This window comes from Gossypium hirsutum, chromosome D08, assembly GCF_007990345.1.
Source record: "Gossypium hirsutum isolate 1008001.06 chromosome D08, Gossypium_hirsutum_v2.1, whole genome shotgun sequence".
Lineage (NCBI taxonomy): Eukaryota > Viridiplantae > Streptophyta > Magnoliopsida > Malvales > Malvaceae > Gossypium > Gossypium hirsutum.
This window is the reverse complement of record NC_053444.1, coordinates 69015073-69040844: the sequence shown is the minus strand read 5'-3', so window position 1 is coordinate 69040844 and position 25772 is coordinate 69015073. Positions and strand designations below refer to the sequence as shown.

At 37.6% G+C, this 25772-nt stretch overlaps 3 protein-coding genes across 7 annotated transcripts; all 3 read left to right on the top strand.

Moving 5' to 3' along the window:
- Positions 1–962: 962 nt before the first annotated feature.
- Positions 963–2416, top strand: LOC107932843 (ankyrin repeat-containing protein BDA1). Its single transcript, XM_016864944.2, has 2 exons — positions 963–1529; positions 1625–2416. The coding sequence occupies exons 1-2, from the start codon at positions 963–965 to the stop codon at positions 2414–2416; spliced, it is 1359 nt and encodes a 452-aa protein (XP_016720433.2).
- Positions 2417–6546: 4130 nt separating this feature from the next.
- Positions 6547–12146, top strand: LOC107932861 (protein unc-13 homolog). Of its 3 annotated transcripts, none has more exons than XR_001693495.2 (6): positions 6633–7232; positions 7609–8472; positions 8717–9172; positions 9853–10042; positions 10135–11328; positions 11650–12146. XR_001693495.2 is itself a non-coding variant. In XM_016864977.2 (5 exons), the coding sequence occupies exons 1-5, from the start codon at positions 6696–6698 to the stop codon at positions 11067–11069; spliced, it is 2982 nt and encodes a 993-aa protein (XP_016720466.2). In that variant the 5' UTR covers positions 6547–6695; the 3' UTR covers positions 11070–11604. The 3 variants fall into 3 exon arrangements, 1 of the variants encoding a protein (XP_016720466.2); XR_005917081.1 differs by having other exon boundaries at positions 11635–12146; XM_016864977.2 differs by lacking the exon at positions 11650–12146 and having other exon boundaries at positions 6547–7232; positions 10135–11604.
- A 489-nt stretch (positions 12147–12635) lies between these two features.
- Positions 12636–25149, top strand: LOC121202975 (protein NONRESPONDING TO OXYLIPINS 2, mitochondrial). 3 transcript variants are annotated; one of them, XM_041099046.1, is made up of 3 exons: positions 12636–12886; positions 12987–13105; positions 24937–25149. In XM_041099046.1, the coding sequence occupies exons 1-3, from the start codon at positions 12753–12755 to the stop codon at positions 24960–24962; spliced, it is 279 nt and encodes a 92-aa protein (XP_040954980.1). In that variant the 5' UTR covers positions 12636–12752; the 3' UTR covers positions 24963–25149. The 3 variants fall into 3 exon arrangements, with proteins under 3 accessions (XP_040954980.1, XP_016720412.1, XP_040954979.1); XM_016864923.2 differs by having other exon boundaries at positions 12987–13150; positions 24937–25002; XM_041099045.1 differs by lacking the exon at positions 24937–25149 and having other exon boundaries at positions 12987–13247.
- Positions 25150–25772: the final 623 nt, after the last annotated feature.

The window sequence follows — 25772 nt, the reverse complement described above, 5'->3', positions numbered from 1 at the left end:
TATATTAAAAAAATTAAAATCCAAGGGCACATGACAAAATTATAATTTTGTAATTTTGTTTCACTACAAAATATAAACCTTACAATTTGGAGCAGCATAGGAATCTCCCCTTTTCTAACTTTATGTTTGAATTAGAAAAATGGGAGAGAACAGAAAGTAAAGCAAGAGAATCAAACATCACAAAATTTGGGTTAAATTCTGCTATTAGTCCCTATACTTTATAAAAGTTATGGATTAAATCCTTATACTTTAATTTGATATTTTTTAGTCTTTGTATAGTCCTTACCAAGCAATAACTGTTAAATTAATTAAGTTAAGTTTTATTATTTCTAAAAAGGTAAACTACATCACAACTCACTCTAAAATAGTGTCATTCCTATTTTGGTCACTCTAAATTTTTTTTGTCAATTTAGTCACTCTAATTAAGATAATTTCTCGATTTGATCAGTATCGTTATATATTTATAGTTTAATGCCTCTATTTTATTTTAAAAAATTAGTCTTTCTATATTTTAGATTTCAAAATTTAAGTCTAATTGTTAACTCTAACTATATTTTTTCTGTTAAATTCATTATCGTGACATTTTGAAATAAAAAGAAAATTATTCACTTAGTAGCTATGAAACAAAAATTTAGAGTTGTAACGAACCTAAATGTAACAAAAAAATATTACATGTGTTAACAATTAAATTTAAAAAATAAAGAAGTTAAAATTCTAAAAATAAAAATAGAATAAAATCTATTACCTGTGTTATTCTACTCTTTCTCACTATAGAAGAGTAATTGTGGCGGTGGATAAAAACAACTTTTACTTCTAAGAGTAATTTATTCTATTCCTTGCTTAATATTTAATTTATTCTATTCTTTAAATCACTCTTTACGTAAAAGTCAAGCAATTAGGACGTACTTTATAATGTTTTAAATAAGGGTCATTGGTGATATGTTATTTTACAAGTCAAGGAGATGAGCATGAATGATAGCTTGAGAGAAGCAGCTGCAACAGGAAATATTGATGCCTTTTATGCTTTAATTCAAAAGGATCCGTACATGTTGGAGCGCATTGACCACATTCCTTTCATTGATACTCCACTTCACATAGCTGCAACTGAAGGCCAAATTAAGCTGGCAATGGAGATGATGAACTTGAAGCCTTCGTTTGCTAGGAAGCTAAGCCAAGATGGATTTAGCCCCATGCACTTGGCCTTCAGAAACGGCCACACCAAGCTACTGCTTCGACTCTTGAAGACCGATAAAGATCTGGCTCGAGTCAAAGGAAGGGAAGGGATGACTCCTTTCCATTGTGCAGCCACAATGGGGAACTCTAATCTTTTATTCCACTTCCTCGAAGCTTGCCCTGAATGCATTGAAGATGTGACGGTTCGAGACGAGACTGCGTTACATCTTGCTTTGAAAAACGATCTCCTCGAAGCGTTTAATCTCTTAACCGGATGGCTTCAAAGTAATCGTCGTAGAGGAGCCAATGAATTGGAAAAGAAGGTTATCAATTGGAGAGATGATGATGGCAACACTGTGTTACACATTGCAGCTATAAAGTGTGATAATATATATTTATGCTAGCTGTTGATATATTTATCTAATAGTGTGATAATATATTAATTACGCAGGCACTAAAAATGTTATTATATGTCGGGAAATACTTAGACGTAACAGCTAAGAACTCAGATGGTTTAACAAGTCGAGAAATCATAGAAAAGGTCGAAAGAAGAGGTTTGAACATGAGTGACGCCACCGCCACCAAGATTAAACACATTAAAAAAGGAACCCATTGGCATAAAAGAAGATTAACAATGTTGGTTCGTGCAAGAAACGGGTTGTCGGGGGACATGATCAACGCAACGTTGGTGGTTGCGACGCTAGTTATAACAGCAGTTTACCAATCATCTTTAAGCCCACCAAGAGGTGTTTGGCAAGGTGATAATAACAGTATCCCCACCACCAACTCAAATACTCTTCAAATCTTAGACGACAATTACAATAAATCCAGATTCAAACACCTGTTGGGTGAAGAAACAAGGAAAACCGGTACAACAGTGATGAATCCCGACATGTATTATGGGTTTTGGGTTTATTATCTTATAGCATATGGCTTGCCGGTTCTTCTAACAGTTTTTCTCCTCTCCAATGTTCCTCGTTTACTCCTGATCCCGCTTTATTATCTAAGCGTCTCCTACTTTTATTCGATGACAATAATATCACCCTCGTCGTTTTGGGTAGACGTTAATTATATTCTTGCCAATGTAACCGCTGCTATCCCCTTTGCCCTACTTTTCGGAGTCATCCGCTTATGGATGTCACCAAACCACAAGGAATTCAGACAATTACATAGACTTCTCCGTAGTGGCAACCTTGTCATAATCATGTTTATATTCAACTATGTAATTGATTTCTTTTTTTAATGTTTTTTTATAATAATTAATTTAACCTTTATCTATTTTCGGGTAAACTACACCCATGGTCACTTTTGTTTACCTTAGGTTACATTTCAGTCACTTATGTTTGAAATGTTACGTTTTAGTCACTTACGTCATTGTGTTGTAACATTTTAGTCACTGAGCCGTTAATTGTCGTTAATGGTGTAATGGTAAGCTGACGTGGCACGTTAAATTATCATTTCAAACAAAAAATTTAGGTTAAATTATACAATTGGTCCCCATAATTTTTCGTTTTGAGCAATTTAATTCTTTTATGTTCTTTTAACTTTCATTATTTGTTTTCTTTATTTTTCATTCTCTTCTGCTTCTCCCTCTGTTTTCCTACCTTCTTTATTTATTTTAACATACTAGGAAGTCGAATTGGTAATGAAGAAAGAAGCATGGTATGGGTTTATGGGTTTTAGTTATAGGCAAATGATGATAGTCGATTTCCTACTTCTTTTTTCACTGCCAATTCGACTTCCTAATATGTAAAAAGAAATGGGAAAGATATGAAAACAGAGGGAGAAACAAAAGAGAATGGAAAAAAAGAGGAAAGTTTAAAGAACATAAAATAAAAAAAAATAAATTACTTAAAATTAAAAAATATGGGGATCAATTGTATAATTTAACTTAAAATTTTGTTTGAAATAATGATTTAACGTGCCACGTCAGCTTACCGTTACACCATTAACGACGATTAATGGCTCAGTAACTAAAATGTTACAACATGATAACGTAAATGACTAAAACGTAACATTTCAAACATAAGTGACTAAAACATAACCTAAGGTAAACAAAAGTGACCATGGGTGTAGTTTACCCTTTATTTTCTCACTTTTACTCTTAATTTTTGTATCACTTTGATCTTAAATCTCCAAATTTTACTAAACACTAATGTGACAGCTCGTGTAACATAATAATAAAAATTATACGTGTCAAATTTTCGATTTAACAATTTATTAACAATTGAAACTTGAAAGTTTGATTAATTTACTTATTTATTTTTCAATATTTGTTAATTTATCCTTGTATATAAATAAATTTATTAGTATGCAAAAATAATATTTTTGTATGTTCATCTCAACCAAATTTCTTAGTACCTAAAAGTAATATTTTTTATACCAAAAATTTATTTTTATTTTCTAAACTTAATTGTGAAAGCATAAAAAAATTAGAAAGCATGTCAAAAACTATAAAAAATGATGAAAAGTAGCAAAAAAATGAAAATATACAAAAAATTATATTAAATATTTTGTTATTAATTTGTAATTTGCTGAATTAAAGATTACCATAATGCAACATGACAGATCCCTTGGAAACGATTGGTCCATTCTTTAAATTTATATACCGATATATAAAATGTTTGAACCTACCAAAATTTCTTTAAATTAATTTATAACATAATTTCATTCTTATATATTTATAATAATATTAATTAGTTTAAATAGTTAATACTGTTAATTTTTAATTAAAATGTTAACATCAATTTTTTTAAGAACACTATTCCAATAAAAAATTTATATTTTTTATCATGACAAGTTCAAATGAGTGTTTTTAAGAAAAAAAAATCTAAATTTATATTTCCAGCATTATTTTTATTGTTACATTATTATTAAGTGAATTTTTTTAAAAAATTTAAAATGTCACGTCAGATAATTTAATAGAAGAATTTTAGTAGTAATTAAGTCCAAAAAATAAAGGGACTAAATTCATAAAAGTAAGGTGACTAAATTCCAAATATATGAAGTGTATAGTGACTTAAAATAAATTTTAACCTAAAAATTTTTGCTCTGTAAGTTAACACAAATAAATAATTAACTCAATGCAAAGAATGGTCCGAAAATTATACTAATTTTCAATAAAAAAAGATAAATCCTAGGGATTTGTCCAAAATATTATTGTTAATATCATCACAATAAAAAAATTATAGTATACTTTGTGATCTAAGCCATTTTTTTAACATTAGTCTCATTATAGGCTATTATCATAGTTGTCCTTTTTTATACAATACCTAGAACTACCCATAACCCCTCCCTGACCCTTAAATAAAAGGATAATACGTTTTAGCGCACTCGAATCCACGTTCTCTTGTACTGACAACAATATCGATGTCAATCTAGATAAGACCAAATCGACGCAATATAAAACATTTAATTGAAGAAAAATTATTCGTGAAATGTAATTAATGACATCTAAATTGTTATAAATCCACAATAAATTGTCCAAACACTAAATTTATAAACTCGCCGGATGACATCAAAAATATGATTATGATTTTAAAATGGTTTTCAAATTTCAAGACATTTTAATTGAGCCCTTGATGTATTAAAATTGCATTAGTTAAGTTTTTCCGTTAATGTAGCTATTAGTTTGAGCATTAAAAAGTCAATTCAAATTTGACATGAGATATATTTAAAACAGTTGGATTAAATTATAAATATGTATGTACCTATTATGTGGACAGTTTGGATATAATGTGTTAAAATAATTAGCCCTTCTAAATTTTATTGACACTATTTGCTTTACTATGCATAAGATTCATGTTATATACATGGTAGGTACACACATGTTTACAATTTAATTCAAGTGTTTTAAATGTGCTTCATGTCAAATTTGAGTTGACCTTTTGATGCTCAAGCTAATAGTTACATTGGCGGAATGACTTGATTCATGATACATACTTATTCTTTTAAGATTCAATTAGAACATTTTAAAATTTAAGGATCAACTTAAAATATAAAAACTATTAATTCATATTTTCAATTTTTCAATTTTTTTGGGTAAACTACACCCGATGTCAGTAAACTACTAGTGAGTTTACGTTTTAGTCACTTAGCTTTTAAAAATTACAGAATGAGTGCTAAACTATTCGAAAGTTTTCATTTAAGCCATTGAACTATTCAAAAGTTTTATTTAAGTCACTGGGTTGTTAAGTTTTTTGAAAATTTTCGGTTAGCGAGCTTCAAGTAACGATTTAATGATTAGTACGGTGGATCGATACTCATCAACAAGTGAAAGAACATACCTTAGATCTAAGTTGACCTGACGATTAGTGTCAAAGATCGGAGAAGAAAACTATTTGGATTTTAATTCACAAATTCGTGATGATAAAAGCTATTTCATGAAAAAAGATTGAACTATAAAAGAGACTAAGAAGGAGAAATTTCAATTTGTGCAGACGGTGCAAATAGAAAATGCCATACAACATCGATTTTAACAGTCCAATAACTTAGATGAAAATTTTCGAATAATTCGATAATCATTTTGTAAATATTTTAAGTTTAATGACCTGTCATTTGTAGTAACTGAACAGGCCAATTAATCTACTTAAAAGCCTGAATGTAGGCTCATTGGGCACATGCATGTGGTACATGTTGGTCTTCTACATTGCTGCCGACATAAAGCATTACTATCCTCATCACAGTTTCGCATCCCTCTTTGGCTTTTATCTTATTCACTACAATTTAAAACAAACAAATTCAACAGGATGGAATTTGTTTTCCTTTTTGGTCTGTGAGGCAAATAATATTAATTTTTGCAACTCTCAACTCTCAATCTAGGCTGTTTGTTGCTGTGCATTACTCTGCTTACAGGTGCGCCTGGACCCCACCAATCAACGATCCACAATCCACTCTTCTTTTTGATAAAAAAATATCTCCCATTTCCATCAAAACTCATGCTGCCCTCTCCTTCAAAATCAAATGTCATATACCATCATAAAATATTCCAATATCCTCATTTAACTATTTCATAGTTTTTTTTAAATCCAATTAGTAAATTTCAAGCAATAATTCGACAATCATCTATCGAGACCTATGAGCAAATTAATCATTTCTGTTAAAAGTTTCATTTATTTATATTGTTATAAACCAGCATGTTTAATAGAATAATCAAATAGTCACATGCATGTACCTCATGATTATGTCTAAAGACTAATTTTTAATAGAAATATAAATTTATTTTTTGATCTAATGTATTAATTTTTATTAAATAAAAAAACAAAATACAACCTCATTCTTAATACAAATACCTTATCCATACTCACTTTCCCTTAAATAAAAAAAAATATGGATTGAAGTGTATATATATGGGTATTTCAATCATGGATTCATGGTATGATTATCGAATATTAATAATTAATTTAATAACCGATTAATTCGAATTTAAATATTTTTAAAAGTCGATAAACAGCTATTATATTGCAATTTTTAATCCGTTTTAAGTCCGAATAGTTTCATGTTCTCTCACTGAGTCACACACAATGGCGCATCTCTTTAGAGACCTTTCACTCGGCCACTCAAAGAGAGAGTCAACGCCCCCGCCACCGCCACTTCAAACTAAACCACCACCAATGCCGACGAACAAGCTTACCTCCCCCGATCTCCAATCTCCACTCGGCCAACTCGCCTCTCAACTCACCGATTCCGACCTTCGACTCACCGCTTACGACGTCTTCCTCGCCGTATGCCGTACCTCAGCTTCCAAACCTCTCTCCACTTCCGCCTCTTCCATTGCCGATTCGCCGAGTCAGAACTCGCCTGGTCAAAACCACAACCACTCGCCTAGCTCCCCCGCGTTGCAACGCTCGCTTACGTCAGCAGCTGCTAGTAAGATGAAGAAGGCTTTAGGTTTGAAATCTCCTGGCTCGAAGAAGAGTCCCGGTTCAGCTCCAAGCTCGGGCCAGGGAAAGTCTAAGCGGCCGACGACTGTAGGGGAGCTTATGAGGATTCAAATGCGGGTACCTGAGAGCGTTGATGCGCGTGTTAGAAGAGCGCTTTTGAGAATTGGCGGTGGTCTGGTTAGCTCTATTTAAGATTTAGTTTACTTGAAATTTTGGTTGATCTGGAAATCTTGCTTTATATTGCAATTTATTTGATCCAGATAATGCTGCTTGTGAGTAAGTTAATTTGGATTGTATAATAATATAAAAGTTGATGAGCTAGGATCCGATGACAACGATGTTGAAAAGTAGATTATATTATAATTTAAGTTACAAGCTAATTTAATTCTAGAATTCAATCATGAGTAATGTAAATTCTTCAAAGTTATTGTAAAATCCATCCAGATTATCAAATTTAGTGTAATAGAATTTTGATGAAGTTCATGAATTGTATTTGTTGTGATGTTACGGTGACTGTATTGATAATGATCTACTATAATTTTATATATCACAGGTTGGAAGGCGGATTGAATCAGTGGTTCTTCCATTGGAGCTACTGCAGCAGCTTAAGCAATCAGATTTTAGTGATCAACAAGAATATGATGCATGGCAGAAAAGAAACCTCAGGGTTCTTGAGGCTGGGTTACTGTTGCATCCTCGTGTGCCACTCGATAAGTCGAATAATGCATCACAAAGGCTACGGCAAATCATTCATGCAGCTCTAGATAGGCCAATAGAAACTGGGAAGAACAATGAGTCAATGCAAGTTCTTCGCAGTGCTGTAATGTCTCTTGCCTCTAGATCTGATGGGTCTCTCTCTGATTCATGCCACTGGGCTAATGGCATTCCACTGAATCTTAGACTCTATGAAATGCTTCTCGAGATGTGTTTTGATATTAATGATGAAACATCCGTTGTTGAGGAAGTTGATGAGCTTATGGAACAGATAAAGAAGACGTGGGTGATCCTTGGGATTAATCAAATGCTGCATAATCTCTGCTTTGCATGGGTTCTGTTTCACCATTTTGTTTCCACTGGGCAAGTCGAAATGGACTTGCTATATGCTGCTGATGGTCAGCTAGCAGAGGTAGCAAAAGATGCCAAGACAACCAGGGATCCAGAATACTCCAAGATATTAAGTTCTACCTTGAGTTCAATATTGGGCTGGGCAGAGAAAAGACTCCTTGCATACCATGACACTTTTGATAGTGGAAATGTCTATACCATGCAGGGCATTGTTTCTTTAGGTGTATCAGCGGCCAAGATTTTGGTTGAGGATGTATCTACTGAGTATCGCAGAAAGAGGAAAGAAGTTGATGTAGCTCGAAATAGAATTGACACTTACATCAGGTCATCGTTACGCACTGCTTTTGCTCAGGCAAGTCTTTACTATCTGTTATTAGCCCCCTTACTCAGAATGAAGGAAAATTGAGCACCAATGGCTCATGTCTAGTATCTGAATCTTCATTGCATATGTAGAAGATCCTAACATGTATGAGACTTTGAATGCAACAAATATTATGATGTGTTTGTGTTCTCTCTCTTTTTTTCTCTATCCCCCCCAATTCTCCATTTTACTTGGTTTCATGACTAAGCATATACATTGTTTTGTTGTTGTATAGAGAATGGAGAAGGCAGACTCAAGCAGGAGAGCTTCCAAAAACCAGCCAAATCCTCTTCCTGTCCTTGCAATCCTTGCTAAGGATGTTGGTGAGTTAGCAGTTCATGAGAAGCAGGTTTTCAGTCCAATACTGAAGGGTTGGCATCCTTTGGCAGCAGGTGTGGCTGTGGCCACCCTTCATTCTTGTTATGCTAATGAGATAAAACAGTTCATATCAGGCATCACAGAGTTAACCCCTGATGCTGTTCAAGTACTTAGAGCTGCAGATAAACTGGAGAAAGATCTTGTGCAGATTGCAGTCGAGGATGCAGTAGACAGTGATGATGGTGGGAAGGCAATAATCCGAGAGATGCCTCCTTATGAAGCTGAAACTGCAATTGCCAATCTTGTTAAAGGGTGGATCAAGACTAGATTAGACAGACTTAAGGAATGGGTTGACAGGAATTTGCAACAAGAGGTAGGCACTTGCTATTCTTTTTGGATGAAAATTTTATCTTTCAAATCCAAGTTCTACAACTACTTAGTTTTATATTGTGTAATTATATATTCATTGTGAAAATATTTTTGGAGTCTCTTTACTGGCAATGTCATAATAGATTTCTCTCTTTATGGATAATTCTGTTAGGCTTGCATGGCTTGACTACAAATGAGTAAAACAGGAAACCAAAAAGGGGAAGAAGTAATTATGTTTAAGAATTAACTTTTCCTAAGCATTTGGATTACATGCTAAGGCTATAAGAGTACAAAAAAAGGTATTGTGAAGGACTGCAGAGTATATAAATCAGCTCTAATATAGTAACATGTCTTGTTAGTGGTTTGCTTTGCATAAGATTTAAAGAAGTTTCCTTTTTAATATTTATTAAAGAAATAGCACTGTGCTTTACAACCCTAACCTACATATGTTAGTAGGAGATGATTTCTCAATAGGTGCATTATTTCATTTATTTTAGTTTCGAATTCTATGTTATCATATGAAGCACTTCACTACCTGTGTAGAGGTAGTTTATGTTCCTTTTGAAAGTTGCTGGTTCATTCATGACATGGTTATCCACTGAATTGGTATTTGTAGTTTTGTTAGAATGGGAACTTGTTATTGTTCTTTTTGTTTTTGCTAACCAACATATTGCGTTATGTTAGGTCTGGAATCCACAAGCTAATCAAGAAGGATTTGCACTCTCTGCTGTCGAAACTTTGAGAATCATTGATGAGACTTTAGATGCATTTTTCCAGCTTCCAATACCAGCACATCCTGCATTGCTACCTGATGTGATAGTTGGCCTTGACAAGTGTCTTCAATATTATGTGATCAAGGCAAAATCTGGATGTGGTAATTGCTTGCAAATCTCATTAATGATCTTAATACGATGTTTAGGGGTTTTATAGTTTCTAATATTGCTGTCCATTAAATCTGACTTGCAGCTTCACGCAATACATATATCCCAACAATGCCTGCTTTGACCAGATGTGAGATTGGATCAAAGTTCCAAGGTGTCTGGAAGAAGAAAGAAAAGTCACAAAATACTCAGAAAAGAAATTCTCAGGTTGCAACCATGAATGGAGATAAGTCATTTGGGATACCACAGCTGTGTGTTCGTATAAATACTCTGCACCACATCCGATCTGAGATGGACGTTTTAGAGAAGAGGATTGTAACCCACTTAAGGAACTGTGAGTCTGCTCATTTGGAAGATTTTTCAAATGGCTTGAGCAAAAGATTTGAGCTAACACCAGCTGCTTGTGTGGAAGGGGTTCAGCAACTGTCTGAGGCAGTAGCTTACAAAATTGTATTCCATGACCTAAGTCATGTTTTATGGGATGGTTTGTATGTAGGGGAGCCTTCATCTTCTAGGATCGACCCTTTATTACAAGAACTGGAGCAGAACTTACTGGTAATCTCAGAAACCGTGCATGACAGAGTTCGTACAAGGATTATAACTGATATCATGAAAGCGTCCTGTGATGGATTCTTGCTGGTTTTACTAGCTGGAGGCCCTTCTCGTGCTTTCTCTCGTCAGGATTCTCAAATTATAGAGGACGATTTCAAAGCCCTTAAAGATCTGTTTTGGGCCAATGGTGATGGTTTGCCTGCTGACCTCATAGATAAGTTTTCAGCTACAGTGAGAGATGTCCTTCCCCTATTCAGAACCGATACAGAGAGCCTAATTGAGCGGTTCAAACGTATGACCTTGGAGGCATATGGCTCCTCCGCAAGGTCTAGGCTTCCACTACCTCCAACATCAGGACAGTGGAATCCTACTGAACCAAACACGCTCCTGCGGGTGTTGTGTTACCGGAATGATGAGGCAGCTTCAAGGTTCCTTAAGAAGACTTACAATCTACCTAAGAAACTGTAATAACCTGGGTTTGGTGTATAGCGAACCAAGGCTGCATCCTATGGAAAATTTGAGCTTGCAATGTTCATGTGATTATATATATTTTGTGAGATGGCCTAGACAAGATGTGTAGCATGTCATTGCCAGTTGACTGCAAGGACCTAAAGACGTGGCGTTAATCATGTATAGCATACAGCGGTAATATTCGGGTGAAATCCAACTGCTCTTTACTATGCTTCAGAGTCCGAACAGACTTTCAATGGCTTGCCTATGAGCATAGGTTGGTGGGTTCCATTCATTACTATGAAACATATAACTGTTTGAGATCTAGTTTTGTCTATTCTCTAGAGGGATTAGGAGAATTTGTTTGCCTTATGAGATTCTTTTGTTCATTATTTCATTTATCTGTCATTGCGTGTTATTTTGCTTCTTTTTTTTTTTTTTGATGAATTGCTTTTAGCCACTGTCTTTTGCCATATATAATTTTATTACCAGGTCTTGGCATGTATCATAATACAGGCTTTTATTTATTGCAAAAGAATATACATATTTCTTATTTCTTGCTTTTGTTTGTATGTGAACTTAGCATGCCATTTTGCAGCTCTTCCAAGCTCATCCGCATTCAAATACGGATTCGACTGTATGGACAAAACTGCATTTGGACCATTTATTCCAATGTTTTACATAGATTGCCTTTGAACGATGCTATTCATTTGGGGGGTATTTTTTCTCCGAGTGAACAAAATGACTTATAAGCAGGTTTGCCCCCGGCAGTTTTTGTCACAAGTTGGTATTGTCCTCTTTGAGCACTCCACAGGTCTCCCAAAGCCTTTTCACCGGAAGGTGCAGCTCAGGCAGACCATCCAGCTACACAAAGGCCACCTGGTTCAGCTGTTACAACTTGGCCGTTGGATTCGCGGAAGTTCAGACACAGGTTATATATTGTTGAGAGATTCATTGGTCTAGGATAGCACATCCCAGAGAAGAGCTACTTTAACTCAGCTTCAATGAACCTATTTTTCACAAGTCCAATGGCGCCATTGTTCCCAAGTTTTTAAACACTTTGGTCAAATAAATTATCCACGATTTATCATATAATATTATAGCAAAAGTCTTGCAGAAAGAGTTACGCGTTTGTATACATTTATCGTAAACATACAATTATTACGTGAACATACAACTACGTGTTTCGTTTACAATGCATCACAATCTTTTTAAAAAAAATTACGAAATAATTTGAATCGGTCTAACTTTTATAATTGAAGACTGTTTGTTAGTAAATTCGAGCTCAATTTGAAATTTGATATTTGGCATGAATTTGATCAAATATTTTTCTAAGCTTAAACTCAATGCGAGATATAATTGAGTTACTTGAGCATACTAAGTTGACTTATTAATTTTTATACTTGAACTCGATTAAATTTGTGCACATTTAAGTTTAAACTCAGCTCGATAATTAAATTTAGGGTCAACAATATACATTAATGGCAATAATATAATTTAATACTATAAAAATATTTAAAATGAAAAAACTTAATAAAACATGTGAGTCATTCTATCCAAGTAATACTAAAGCTAAAATATTTTTCCCTTCCCTCCAAATAAAATCTAAAAACCCACAAAAGCCCTTTGAACTCTCTCCTTTCTTTTTTCCCTTAAAAATCCTCTCGCCCAGCATTCAAACTCTTGCTTTGCTTCTCAAAAATGGCGTCGCGCTTTAGATCTATCTCAAACCCAACATTTTCTATCCTCAAATCTACCATTAACAAGCCAACCCTTAAACCCAGTCTCGCCTCTCCTCTCCTTCATGCTCGCTCTTCTTCTCCCAAATTTTCTAGGCAAGCTCTGTAGTTTTCTATTTTCCTGTTCTTTTTTTTTTTTTTCAAATTTGGGTTTCATTCAAATTCACCATTTGATTGTGCTACTAAACTTTTTCAGGTCTGTTTCTCGATTGGGTTGTCTTCAATCTCTGCTGCCACTTCACTCAGCAGTGTCTTCAGCTCGGCTCAAGTCGTGCCTAGGAACTGATTCAATGAGCTCCAGGTCGTTGTCTCAGGGTATGCTTTGCAGTGCAAATCCAGGAGTTTGATAATCTCCACAATGTTTGTACTTTTTTAAACTCCATAATTAATTGACAATGCCAACGCTGTTTTGTTTATGTTAGTCTTATCTCATAACCATAATATTCATTTCCAGTCACTTATCAGTCTACAGCTATCAATTTGTGAACACTTATATGTTCTTTGTTGGCCACCTTTAAAAAAAAACCTACAGCTCTTAATATATAAGTTTTAGCTTTTTTGAACATAAACCAAGAGAATACTGAACTACATAAAGGGTTATTCTGAATTAAGTAAGAAAACAATTAAGCATTGAAAAGCATGATTGATAGTTCTTCTTCTGTTAGTCAAATTTGAAGTCTATTAAATTCAGCTACATTAATATGATTGGAAATGCAAACTCTAGCTATGTTGACTTTCTGTGTATGCTATACCCCTACTAGGATCCTCATATAATACGAATATTATCATAATAAGTTCATGACTCTCTATTTTGATTTAGATTCAGCTTCTGTAACATTTGGTTTTTCTTTTCTTTTCAACATGGCCCTTTTCTATCCTTATTTGTTGCGGAAAGGATCGATTCGAGAACTCCGATATGACTACAAGTAAATTGACCGGAACGAAAAATAAAGTGAACACAAGGATTTACGTGGTTCGGCTTTAATGCCTACGTCCACGGGCAGAGGCGAAAAGAAATTTCACTATAACAAGATGAAGATTACAAGTGTTTTACACTCAAGACACAACCCGAGAACCTCACAACTCTCAACCCCTATAGAAAACCCGAAAGCTAAAATCCTAGCTTTCAAAGAACAAGCTTTGCTCTCTCTTGGTTTGGGATGATGAATATGGCTAATGAACCTCTCTATTTATAAGAGAGTTCAAGGACATAATTGTCCAAAACTTTGGCAAAGATTTGTGGTTGAAAATGGACACCAACAACCATCCACTAATCCACTACCACCAACAACCCACTACCAACAACAACAATCCACTACCAATTTTAAGCCATTTCTTAACAAATCTCCACCTTGGCTTGAAATTTACCAAGCTGAACATCATAGTGAATTCCTCGAACTGGATCACCTCTTCCAAACGCCTCTCTGGCGCTAATCAATCCCGAATACCTATCAAGTCCAAGCAATGCTTGAACTTATATGCAGGGATCACCTTAGTTAACATATCTGCAGGATTCTTCTCGGTAGCAACCTTGCTGATAACAATGTCACCTTGCGTAACATGTTCCCGAACAAAATGATATCTGACATCAATGTGTTTGGTCCGTTCATGAAACATCTGATTTTTAGTCAGATGTATGGCACTCTGGCTATCGCAAAATACAACAGTGAAATCCTGTTGTAAACCCAAACTGCTTACTAGACCTTTCATCCACAATGCTTCTTTCACTGCTTCTGCTAACGCCATATATTCCGCCTCAGTCGTAGATAAGGCTACGGTAGACTGTAACACAGCTTTCCAACTAATGGCTCCTCCAGAATAAGTGAAAACATAACCCGTCAGAGATCTTCTTTTGTCCAGATCTCCAGCATAATCAGAGTCCACATAGCCCGTGACACTGCTAGTGCAGTCACTCTGATCATATACCAAGCATAAATCTGCAGAACCTCTCAAGTACATGAGAATCCATTTCACGGCCTGCCAGTGTTCCTTGCCAGGACAACTCATGTATCTGCTGACCACACTAACTGCATGTGAAATGTCTGGACGAGTGCAAACCATTGCATACATCACGCTTCCAACTGCACTCGAGTATGGAATGTGAGACATTTGCTGCTTTTCTTCATCAGATTGTGGTGACAACTCTGCAGAGAGTTTGAAATGTGGTGCCAACGGAGTACTCACAGTTTTCGCTTTATCCATGCCGAAGCGTTGAAGAACCTTTTCAATGTAGTTCTTCTGCGACACACGAAGCTTGCCCGCCTTGCGATCTCTGTGAATATCCATGCCCAAAATTTTCTTGGCAGCACCCAGATCCTTCATCTCGAACTCACCACTCAACTGCGACTTTAACTTGTTGATTTCCGACATGTTTTTGGAAGCAATTAACATGTCATCAACATACAGCAACAAATAAATGTGCGAACCATCTGAGAGCTTCCGATGATAGACACAAGCATCATAGTCACATCTTGTGTAACCATGCTGAATCATGAAGCTATCAAACCGCTTGTACCACTGCCTTGGGGATTGTTTCAATCCATATAAAGACTTCTTTAATAGACAGACATGGTCTTCTTTACCAGGAACTGTAAAACCCTCTGGTTGACGCATGTAGATTGTTTCCTCGAGCTCACCATGCAAGAACGCCGTTTTTACGTCAAGCTGCTCAAGTTCTAGATCAGACTTGGCCACCATGGCAAGTAATACACGAATGGAAGAATGCTTTACGACTGGGGAGAAAACTTCATTGTAGTCAATCCCCTCTTTCTGAGTGAAGCCTTTAGCAACCAATCGTGCCTTGAATCTAGTTGTTTCAACCCCTAGGATGCCTTCCTTTTTCTTGAAGACCCATTTGCAACCAACTATCTTCTGGTTACTTGGCGGCTTAACCAACTCCCAAGTATGGTTCTTGTGAAGAGATTCTATCTCCTCACTCATAGCAATTGCCCACTGTGCCGACTCATCACACGTGACAGCCTCATTATAACTGGAAGGTTCTATACCAATGGACTCCGCCACACTGAGCGCGAAAGACACCAGATTAGCGTAACGCGGATTTGGTTTGATTTGTCTCTTCGTTCTTCCAGTGGCAATGCTATATGGTTTTTCTTGAGGTGACTCATCTTCATCGGAATCTTGCACCTCAACTTGATCATCCTGGACTGAAGTACCTTCCGTAGGAATTGGAGCGTCCACCTGACACTCCACCTGCTTCTCAACACCGTGATCTCCCATTCTATCTGACTCCTCCTTTTCCCGGGAATTTGTGGTGGATCGAAGCATGGATGACTCATCAAAAGTCACATCTCTGCTGATGATGAACTTGGACGAAACCGGATCAGGACACCACAACCTGTATCCTTTCACCCCTTGGCCGTATCCAAGAAATATGCATTTCTTCGCCCTCGGTTTGAGTTTTCCCTCATTTACATGAGCATACGCAGGGCAGCCAAACACTCTTAAACCAGAGTAATCAGCAGGAGAACCAGACCATACTTCCTCAGGAGTCTTCAGCTCAATAGCTGTTGACGGAGATCTGTTAACCAAATAACAAGCAGTATTAACAGCTTCAGCCCAAAATTCTTCACCGAGCCCAGCATTTGATCGCATGCAACGAGCTCGCTCCAAGAGAGTTCTATTCATGCGTTCTGCAACTCCATTTTGTTGTGGTGTTCGACGAACAGTGCGGTGTCTCACTATTCCTTCATTTTTGCAGAACTCATTGAATTCACCTGAGCAAAACTCCAAGCCATTATCCGTCCGGAATCGCTTGATCTTCTTTCCTGTTTGATTTTCGATCAAAGCTTTAAATTGCTTGAAGTTGATGAGAACCTCATACTTGCTCTTCAGAAAATACACCCAAACCTTTCTCGAGTAATCATCGATAAAGGTAAGCAGATATCTGTAACCACCTTTAGAAATTGTCGGAGAAGGCCCCCAAAGGTCAGAATGGAAGTAATCCACTGTGCCTTTTGTCTTGTGAATCCCAGTGCTGAACTTTACCCGAGTCTGCTTACCGAAGACGCAGTGCTCACAGAAATTCAACTTTCCTGTACACTGCCCAGACAATAATCCTCGTTTGCTTAGCACCGATAAGCCTCTCTCGCTCATATGCCCGAGCCGCATATGCCATAACTTCGTGGTGTCAGAATCTAGATCATCTGATGATGACACTCCCGCAACACCTGTAACCGAGGAACCATCGAGGAAGTAAAGGCCCCGCTCCAAATTACCACGTATCACAGTCAAAGCACCCGAGAATACCTTGAGAACTCCACCTTCAGCAGAGTACCGAAAGCCTTTCTTGTCCAACGTACTCAAAGAGATCAAATTTTTCTTCATTTCTGGAATGTGCCGAACATCAGTTAGAGTTCTAACAATACCGTCAAACATCTTTATACGAACTGTGCCAATCCCCATGACTTGACATGCGTGGTCATTTCCCATTAGTACTGAACCAGAATGCTTCTCGTATGTTGAGAATGCATCTTTCGAAGTACTTATATGAAATGTAGCTCCCGTATCAAGAATCCATCTCCCACCAGCGTAAGAGTCGGATACTGCAAGAACGATCTCGGCATCACTTGAAGAATCTGCATCAGCTACATTCGCACGATCATTTTGTTGCTCCTGTGATTCTGATTTCTCCTTCCTTTTCGGACAATCTACCTTCATGTGCCCGTACTTCTTACAGTAGTAGCACTGTATTCTCTTCTTGGACTGCGATCTAGGATGGCTTTTACTTGAACTTCCACCCTTTGCCTTGGATCTTCCTCGAGCAACCAAGCCTTCGCCTTCATTGTTTTCGACCACCTTACCAGTGATTTTCTTCCTCAACTCACTGGAACTTAAGGCATTTTTCACCTCCTCTAGAGTCAGGTCATCACGACCGTACATCATTGTATCAACAAAATTCTCATACGAGGGAGGCAAAGAACACAAAACAATTATTGCTTGGTCCTCATCATCGATTTTGTTATCGATATTATTCAAATCCATGATAATGGAATTGAATTTATCCAGGTGCTGGGAAACAGGTGTACCTTCCTCCATCTTCAGGGCATAGAGTCTTTGCTTGAGGTAGAGCCGGTTCGTCAATGACTTCGTCATGTACTTGCTCTCTAACCGGAGCCACAAACCGGACGCGGTTTTCTCATCCGCTACTTCTCGTAGCACTTCATCTCCTAGACATAGCAGAATAGCACTATGTGCTCTTTCTAGCATGTCATCCTTTTGCTCTTCCGAAAGCGTGCTTGGTAATTTATCTTTACCAGACAATGCTTTTAGCAATCCTTGTTGAACCAGCACTGCCCGCATCTTGATGCGCCATAAACTGAAACTATTTTTCCCGGTAAATTTCTCGACATCATACTTAGTCGATGAAACACTTGTAGCCATAATTTGGAACCTTTGAATGAATGATAATATTTTCTTCCTGATGTGAAAGATCAGACAAAGCTGCAGTCACAGGGCAATTCAGAAAATATTATCACTCCTTCAACTACGCTCTGATACCAATTTGTTGCGGAAAGGATCGATTCGAGAACTCCGATATGACTACAAGTAAATTGACCGGAACGAAAAATAAAGTGAACACAAGGATTTACGTGGTTCGGCTTTAATGCCTACGTCCACGGGCAGAGGCGAAAAGAAATTTCACTATAACAAGATGAAGATTACAAGTGTTTTACACTCAAGACACAACCCGAGAACCTCACAACTCTCAACCCCTATAGAAAACCCGAAAGCTAAAATCCTAGCTTTCAAAGAACAAGCTTTGCTCTCTCTTGGTTTGGGATGATGAATATGGCTAATGAACCTCTCTATTTATAAGAGAGTTCAAGGACATAATTGTCCAAAACTTTGGCAAAGATTTGTGGTTGAAAATGGACACCAACAACCATCCACTAATCCACTACCACCAACAACCCACTACCAACAACAACAATCCACTACCAATTTTAAGCCATTTCTTAACATTATTGTCAATTGATTTTAATGGAACAGTGGGATGCAAGACTCTGTAGGTTTCTCCTATTGAAATGAATAACTGAATGTACATTATGATTCGTGTATAATGTTAAGAAATGGCTTAAAATTGGTAGTGGATTGTTGTTGTTGGTAGTGGGTTGTTGGTGGTAGTGGATTAGTGGATGGTTGTTGGTGTCCATTTTCAACCACAAATCTTTGCCAAAGTTTTGGACAATTATGTCCTTGAACTCTCTTATAAATAGAGAGGTTCATTAGCCATATTCATCATCCCAAACCAAGAGAGAGCAAAGCTTGTTCTTTGAAAGCTAGGATTTTAGCTTTCGGGTTTTCTATAGGGGTTGAGAGTTGTGAGGTTCTCGGGTTGTGTCTTGAGTGTAAAACACTTGTAATCTTCATCTTGTTATAGTGAAATTTCTTTTCGCCTCTGCCCGTGGACGTAGGCATTAAAGCCGAACCACGTAAATCCTTGTGTTCACTTTATTTTTCGTTCCGGTCAATTTACTTGTAGTCATATCGGAGTTCTCGAATCGATCCTTTCCGCAACAAATTGGTATCAGAGCGTAGTTGAAGGAGTGATAATATTTTCTGAATTGCCCTGTGACTGCAGCTTTGTCTGATCTTTCACATCAGGAAGAAAATATTATCATTCATTCAAAGGTTCCAAATTATGGCTACAAGTGTTTCATCGACTAAGTATGATGTCGAGAAATTTACCGGGAAAAATAGTTTCAGTTTATGGCGCATCAAGATGCGGGCAGTGCTGGTTCAACAAGGATTGCTAAAAGCATTGTCTGGTAAAGATAAATTACCAAGCACGCTTTCGGAAGAGCAAAAGGATGACATGCTAGAAAGAGCACATAGTGCTATTCTGCTATGTCTAGGAGATGAAGTGCTACGAGAAGTAGCGGATGAGAAAACCGCGTCCGGTTTGTGGCTCCGGTTAGAGAGCAAGTACATGACGAAGTCATTGACGAACCGGCTCTACCTCAAGCAAAGACTCTATGCCCTGAAGATGGAGGAAGGTACACCTGTTTCCCAGCACCTGGATAAATTCAATTCCATTATCATGGATTTGAATAATATCGATAACAAAATCGATGATGAGGACCAAGCAATAATTGTTTTGTGTTCTTTGCCTCCCTCGTATGAGAATTTTGTTGATACAATGATGTACGGTCGTGATGACCTGACTCTAGAGGAGGTGAAAAATGCCTTAAGTTCCAGTGAGTTGAGGAAGAAAATCACTGGTAAGGTGGTCGAAAACAATGAAGGCGAAGACTTGGTTGCTCGAGGAAGATCCAAGGCAAAGGGTGGAAGTTCAAGTAAAAGCCATCCTAGATCGCAGTCCAAGAATAGAATACAGTGCTACTACTGTAAGAAGTACGGGCACATGAAGGTAGATTGTCCGAAAAGGAAGGAGAAATCAGAATCACAGGAGCAACAAAATGATCGTGCGAATGTAGCTGATGCAGATTCTTCAAGTGATGCCGAGATCGTTCTTGCAGTATCCGACTCTTACGCTGGTGGGAGATGGATTCTTGATACGGGAGCTACATTTCATATAAGTACTTCGAAAGATGCATTCTCAACATACGAGAAGCATTCTGGTTCAGTACTAATGGGAAATGACCACGCATGTCAAGTCATGGGGATTGGCACAGTTCGTATAAAGATGTTTGACGGTATTGTTAGAACTCTAACTGATGTTCGGCACATTCCAGAAATGAAGAAAAATTTGATCTCTTTGAGTACGTTGGACAAGAAAGGCTTTCGGTACTCTGCTGAAGGTGGAGTTCTCAAGATATTCTCGGGTGCTTTGACTGTGATACGTGGTAATTTGGAGCGGGGCCTTTACTTCCTCGATGGTTCCTCGGTTACAGGTGTTGCGGGAGTGTCATCATCAGATGATCTAGATTCTGACACCACGAAGTTATGGCATATGCGGCTCGGGCATATGAGCGAGAGAGGCTTATCGGTGCTAAGCAAACGAGGATTATTGTCTGGGCAGTGTACAGGAAAGTTGAATTTCTGTGAGCACTGCGTCTTCGGTAAGCAGACTCGGGTAAAGTTCAGCACTGGGATTCACAAGACAAAAGGCACAGTGGATTACTTCCATTCTGACCTTTGGGGGCCTTCTCCGACAATTTCTAAAGGTGGTTACAGATATCTGCTTACCTTTATCGATGATTACTCGAGAAAGGTTTGGGTGTATTTTCTGAAGAGCAAGTATGAGGTTCTCATCAACTTCAAGCAATTTAAAGCTTTGATCGAAAATCAAACAGGAAAGAAGATCAAGCGATTCCGGACGGATAATGGCTTGGAGTTTTGCTCAGGTGAATTCAATGAGTTCTGCAAAAATGAAGGAATAGTGAGACACCGCACTATTCGTCGAACACCACAACAAAATGGAGTTGCAGAACGCATGAATAGAACTCTCTTGGAGCGAGCTCGTTGCATGCGATCAAATGCTGGGCTCGGTGAAGAATTTTGGGCTGAAGCTGTTAATACTGCTTGTTATTTGGTTAACAGATCTCCGTCAACAGCTATTGAGCTGAAGACTCCTGAGGAAGTATGGTCTGGTTCTCCTGCTGATTACTCTGGTTTAAGAGTGTTTGGCTGCCCTGCGTATGCTCATGTAAATGAGGGAAAACTCAAACCGAGGGCGAAGAAATGCATATTTCTTGGATACGGCCAAGGGGTGAAAGGATACAGGTTGTGGTGTCCTGATCCGGTTTCGTCCAAGTTCATCATCAGCAGAGATGTGACTTTTGATGAGTCATCCATGCTTCGATCCACCACAAATTCCCGGGAAAAGGAGGAGTCAGATAGAATGGGAGATCACGGTGTTGATAAGCAGGTGGAGTGTCAGGTGGACGCTCCAATTCCTACGGAAGGTACTTCAGTCCAGGATGATCAAGTTGAGGTGCAAGATTCCGATGAAGATGAGTCACCTCAAGAAAAACCATATAGCATTGCCACTGGAAGAACGAAGAGACAAATCAAACCAAATCCGCGTTACGCTAATCTGGTGTCTTTCGCGCTCAGTGTGGCGGAGTCCATTGGTATAGAACCTTCCAGTTATAATGAGGCTGTCACGTGTGATGAGTCGGCACAGTGGGTAATTGCTATGAGTGAGGAGATAGAATCTCTTCACAAGAACCATACTTGGGAGTTGGTTAAGCCGCCAAGTAACCAGAAGATAGTTGGTTGCAAATGGGTCTTCAAGAAAAAGGAAGGCATCCTAGGGGTTGAAGCAACTAGATTCAAGGCACGATTGGTTGCTAAAGGCTTCACTCAGAAAGAGGGGATTGACTACAATGAAGTTTTCTCCCCAGTCGTAAAGCATTCTTCTATTCGTGTATTACTTGCCATGGTGGCCAAGTCTGATCTAGAACTTGAGCAGCTTGACGTAAAAACGGCGTTCTTGCATGGTGAGCTCGAGGAAACAATCTACATGCGTCAACCAGAGGGTTTTACAGTTCCTGGTAAAGAAGACCATGTCTGTCTATTAAAGAAGTCTTTATATGGATTGAAACAATCCCCAAGGCAGTGGTACAAGCGGTTTGATAGCTTCATGATTCAGCATGGTTACACAAGATGTGACTATGATGCTTGTGTCTATCATCGGAAGCTCTCAGATGGTTCGCACATTTATTTGTTGCTGTATGTTGATGACATGTTAATTGCTTCCAAAAACATGTCGGAAATCAACAAGTTAAAGTCGCAGTTGAGTGGTGAGTTCGAGATGAAGGATCTGGGTGCTGCCAAGAAAATTTTGGGCATGGATATTCACAGAGATCGCAAGGCGGGCAAGCTTCGTGTGTCGCAGAAGAACTACATTGAAAAGGTTCTTCAACGCTTCGGCATGGATAAAGCGAAAACTGTGAGTACTCCGTTGGCACCACATTTCAAACTCTCTGCAGAGTTGTCACCACAATCTGATGAAGAAAAGCAGCAAATGTCTCACATTCCATACTCGAGTGCAGTTGGAAGCGTGATGTATGCAATGGTTTGCACTCGTCCAGACATTTCACATGCAGTTAGTGTGGTCAGCAGATACATGAGTTGTCCTGGCAAGGAACACTGGCAGGCCGTGAAATGGATTCTCAGGTACTTGAGAGGTTCTGCAGATTTATGCTTGGTATATGATCAGAGTGACTGCACTAGCAGTGTCACGGGCTATGTGGACTCTGATTATGCTGGAGATCTGGACAAAAGAAGATCTCTGACGGGTTATGTTTTCACTTATTCTGGAGGAGCCATTAGTTGGAAAGCTGTGTTACAGTCTACCGTAGCCTTATCTACGACTGAGGCGGAATATATGGCGTTAGCAGAAGCAGTGAAAGAAGCATTGTGGATGAAAGGTCTAGTAAGCAGTTTGGGTTTACAACAGGATTTCACTGTTGTATTTTGCGATAGCCAGAGTGCCATACATCTGACTAAAAATCAGATGTTTCATGAACGGACCAAACACATTGATGTCAGATATCATTTTGTTCGGGAACATGTTACGCAAGGTGACATTGTTATCAGCAAGGTTGCTACCGAGAAGAATCCTGCAGATATGTTAACTAAGGTGATCCCTGCATATAAGTTCAAGCATTGCTTGGACTTGATAGGTATTCGGGATTGATTAGCGCCAGAGAGGCGTTTGGAAGAGGTGATCCAGTTCGAGGAATTCACTATGATGTTCAGCTTGGTAAATTTCAAGCCAAGGTGGAGATTTGTTAAGAAATGGCTTAAAATTGGTAGTGGATTGTTGTTGTTGGTAGTGGGTTGTTGGTGGTAGTGGATTAGTGGATGGTTGTTGGTGTCCATTTTCAACCACAAATCTTTGCCAAAGTTTTGGACAATTATGTCCTTGAACTCTCTTATAAATAGAGAGGTTCATTAGCCATATTCATCATCCCAAACCAAGAGAGAGCAAAGCTTGTTCTTTGAAAGCTAGGATTTTAGCTTTCGGGTTTTCTATAGGGGTTGAGAGTTGTGAGGTTCTCGGGTTGTGTCTTGAGTGTAAAACACTTGTAATCTTCATCTTGTTATAGTGAAATTTCTTTTCGCCTCTGCCCGTGGACGTAGGCATTAAAGCCGAACCACGTAAATCCTTGTGTTCACTTTATTTTTCGTTCCGGTCAATTTACTTGTAGTCATATCGGAGTTCTCGAATCGATCCTTTCCGCAACATATAATTATGTACGTGTCAATGTACTTGGACTCGTATAAATGGATCGCCATGTTTTGGTTGCAAGAGATCATCTATGGTAAGGAATGTAAGGCCATTAGGATCATTCGAACTTGTTTGATATCTGCAGTTTAGTGGTCTGCATTTTCATGTAATGCAACGATATTTTTTTTGTCTTTCATTATCGACGGCCAACATTCAAGTAATTTTGCCAGTGGTATTTGTTCATTGTTTCAATGTGTTCAATGCAAGCAGCTTAGCTCAATATTGAGTATTGACCATGCTTTGAAATATGTTAGTAAATACTGTTTTTTTCTCCCGTACCAGAGTGATCGTCTTTAAAGAATTAATATTTTGGGTAAACTACACTAGTAGTCACCCAACTATTAGTAAATTTCTTTTTTGGTCAATCAATTATGAAAAGTTACAAAACGATCACCCAACTATTAGTATATATTTTTTTTGGTCACCCAACTATGAAAAGTTATAGAATGATCACCCAATTATTCAATGTCGTCTTTCTTGGTCACCAGCTGACTAATCGTGGTAGCTTTTAAAATTGGCATAATAACAATTAGCTTTTAAATTTGGCATAATAACAACTTTAACCCTCAATGTATATACATTGTGTCACTGAAAAAAAAACTGAAAAAAGAAACAACTTACACAATGTGTAAATGTTGAGGGTTAATCTTTTTTAAATCAAGACTAAATTGATATAATTTATAAATGTTGAGAGTTAAAGTTGCTAATTGTTATTATGTCAATTTAAAAAAACTGTCATCATTAGCCCGCTAGTGACCAAAAACGACAAAATTGAATGAAAAGAAATTTACTAATAGCTGAGTGACTACTAGTTTAATTTACCGTAATATTTTTAATGATTCATTGAACCATGTGTTTAGTTTCTTTCTTGTGGCACTTGCTAATGCTAATTTATAAAGGTTCTTCTTTCTCTCGACTTGAACAGAACTAGGTCTCAGTGTGCCTCGATAACGTATCAGAAGTCGAAGGAAGTGATGCATGATGGAAGAGGGTAGTTGTTTTTTCCTTCTTTTATGTGTGTCCATTTGGAGATTTAGTTTATTTGACAAGTATGCCATTTCATATCATATTGAAATGAATTTTCAATGTCCTTGTGATTCTCCCAATTATAGAAAATTCTCTCTAGATTTCAAGCTTACTCCATGGATTCTATATGTGCTGCAACACTTTGACTTTGTTACTTTGAAGAATAAACCGCTTTGCCATTCGCTCGACGTCGGGCTTGGCTTAAAGTTATGGTGGATTGAACGAATTTATCGATATCAATCCCTTAACCAAGTCTTTTTGTTTAAGAGAAATTCATATTGTAACAATCCTTAGCATCATATCCAAGTAGCTCATGTCCATTATATCATTCATGTTTCTTGTTTTACTTTTTATAGGAGATATGTTCTTCAATCCCGCATCAAACGGTAAGTCCTAGACTCGGGTGAGAGTTAATTATGTCTTCTAGAATGGCCTACTTTTTGAAATTTTTCATATATTGGAGGATCCTACTTTCACATCCATGTCCTGATAAATATAAGGTAAAGACTTGGTAGGAGAAGCTTAAAGTTGTGTAGAAAATCGGTAAAAGTATCATGGAGATCCATGTAATAGGAGTCAGATTGTATTTTGCCTTATTTATTCAAGGCAAATTAGCTATTGTATGTTACAACAAAGAGCAAACAAATCATTTCTGTTAAAAGTTTCACTCATTTGTACTCTTAAAAATTGACATGGCTGATGGAATAACTAGATAGTTATATGTGCATGCTACAT

Excerpts from the sequence above, each read along its gene's own strand:
- LOC107932861 (XM_016864977.2), top strand. The coding sequence starts at position 6,696 with ATGGCGCATCTCTTTAGAGACCTTTCACTCGGCCACTCAAAGAGAGAG. Across the intron at positions 8,473-8,716 it reads TACGCACTGCTTTTGCTCAG|AGAATGGAGAAGGCAGACTC; the intron begins GCAAGTCTTTAC and ends GTTGTTGTATAG. Across the intron at positions 10,043-10,134 it reads CAAGGCAAAATCTGGATGTG|CTTCACGCAATACATATATC; the intron begins GTAATTGCTTGC and ends TCTGACTTGCAG.
- LOC121202975 (XM_016864923.2), top strand. The coding sequence starts at position 12,753 with ATGGCGTCGCGCTTTAGATCTATCTCAAACCCAACATTTTCTATCCTC. Across the intron at positions 12,887-12,986 it reads TCTTCTCCCAAATTTTCTAG|GTCTGTTTCTCGATTGGGTT; the intron begins GCAAGCTCTGTA and ends AAACTTTTTCAG.
- LOC107932843 (XM_016864944.2), top strand. The coding sequence starts at position 963 with ATGAGCATGAATGATAGCTTGAGAGAAGCAGCTGCAACAGGAAATATT. Across the intron at positions 1,530-1,624 it reads GAGATGATGATGGCAACACT|GCACTAAAAATGTTATTATA; the intron begins GTGTTACACATT and ends TTAATTACGCAG.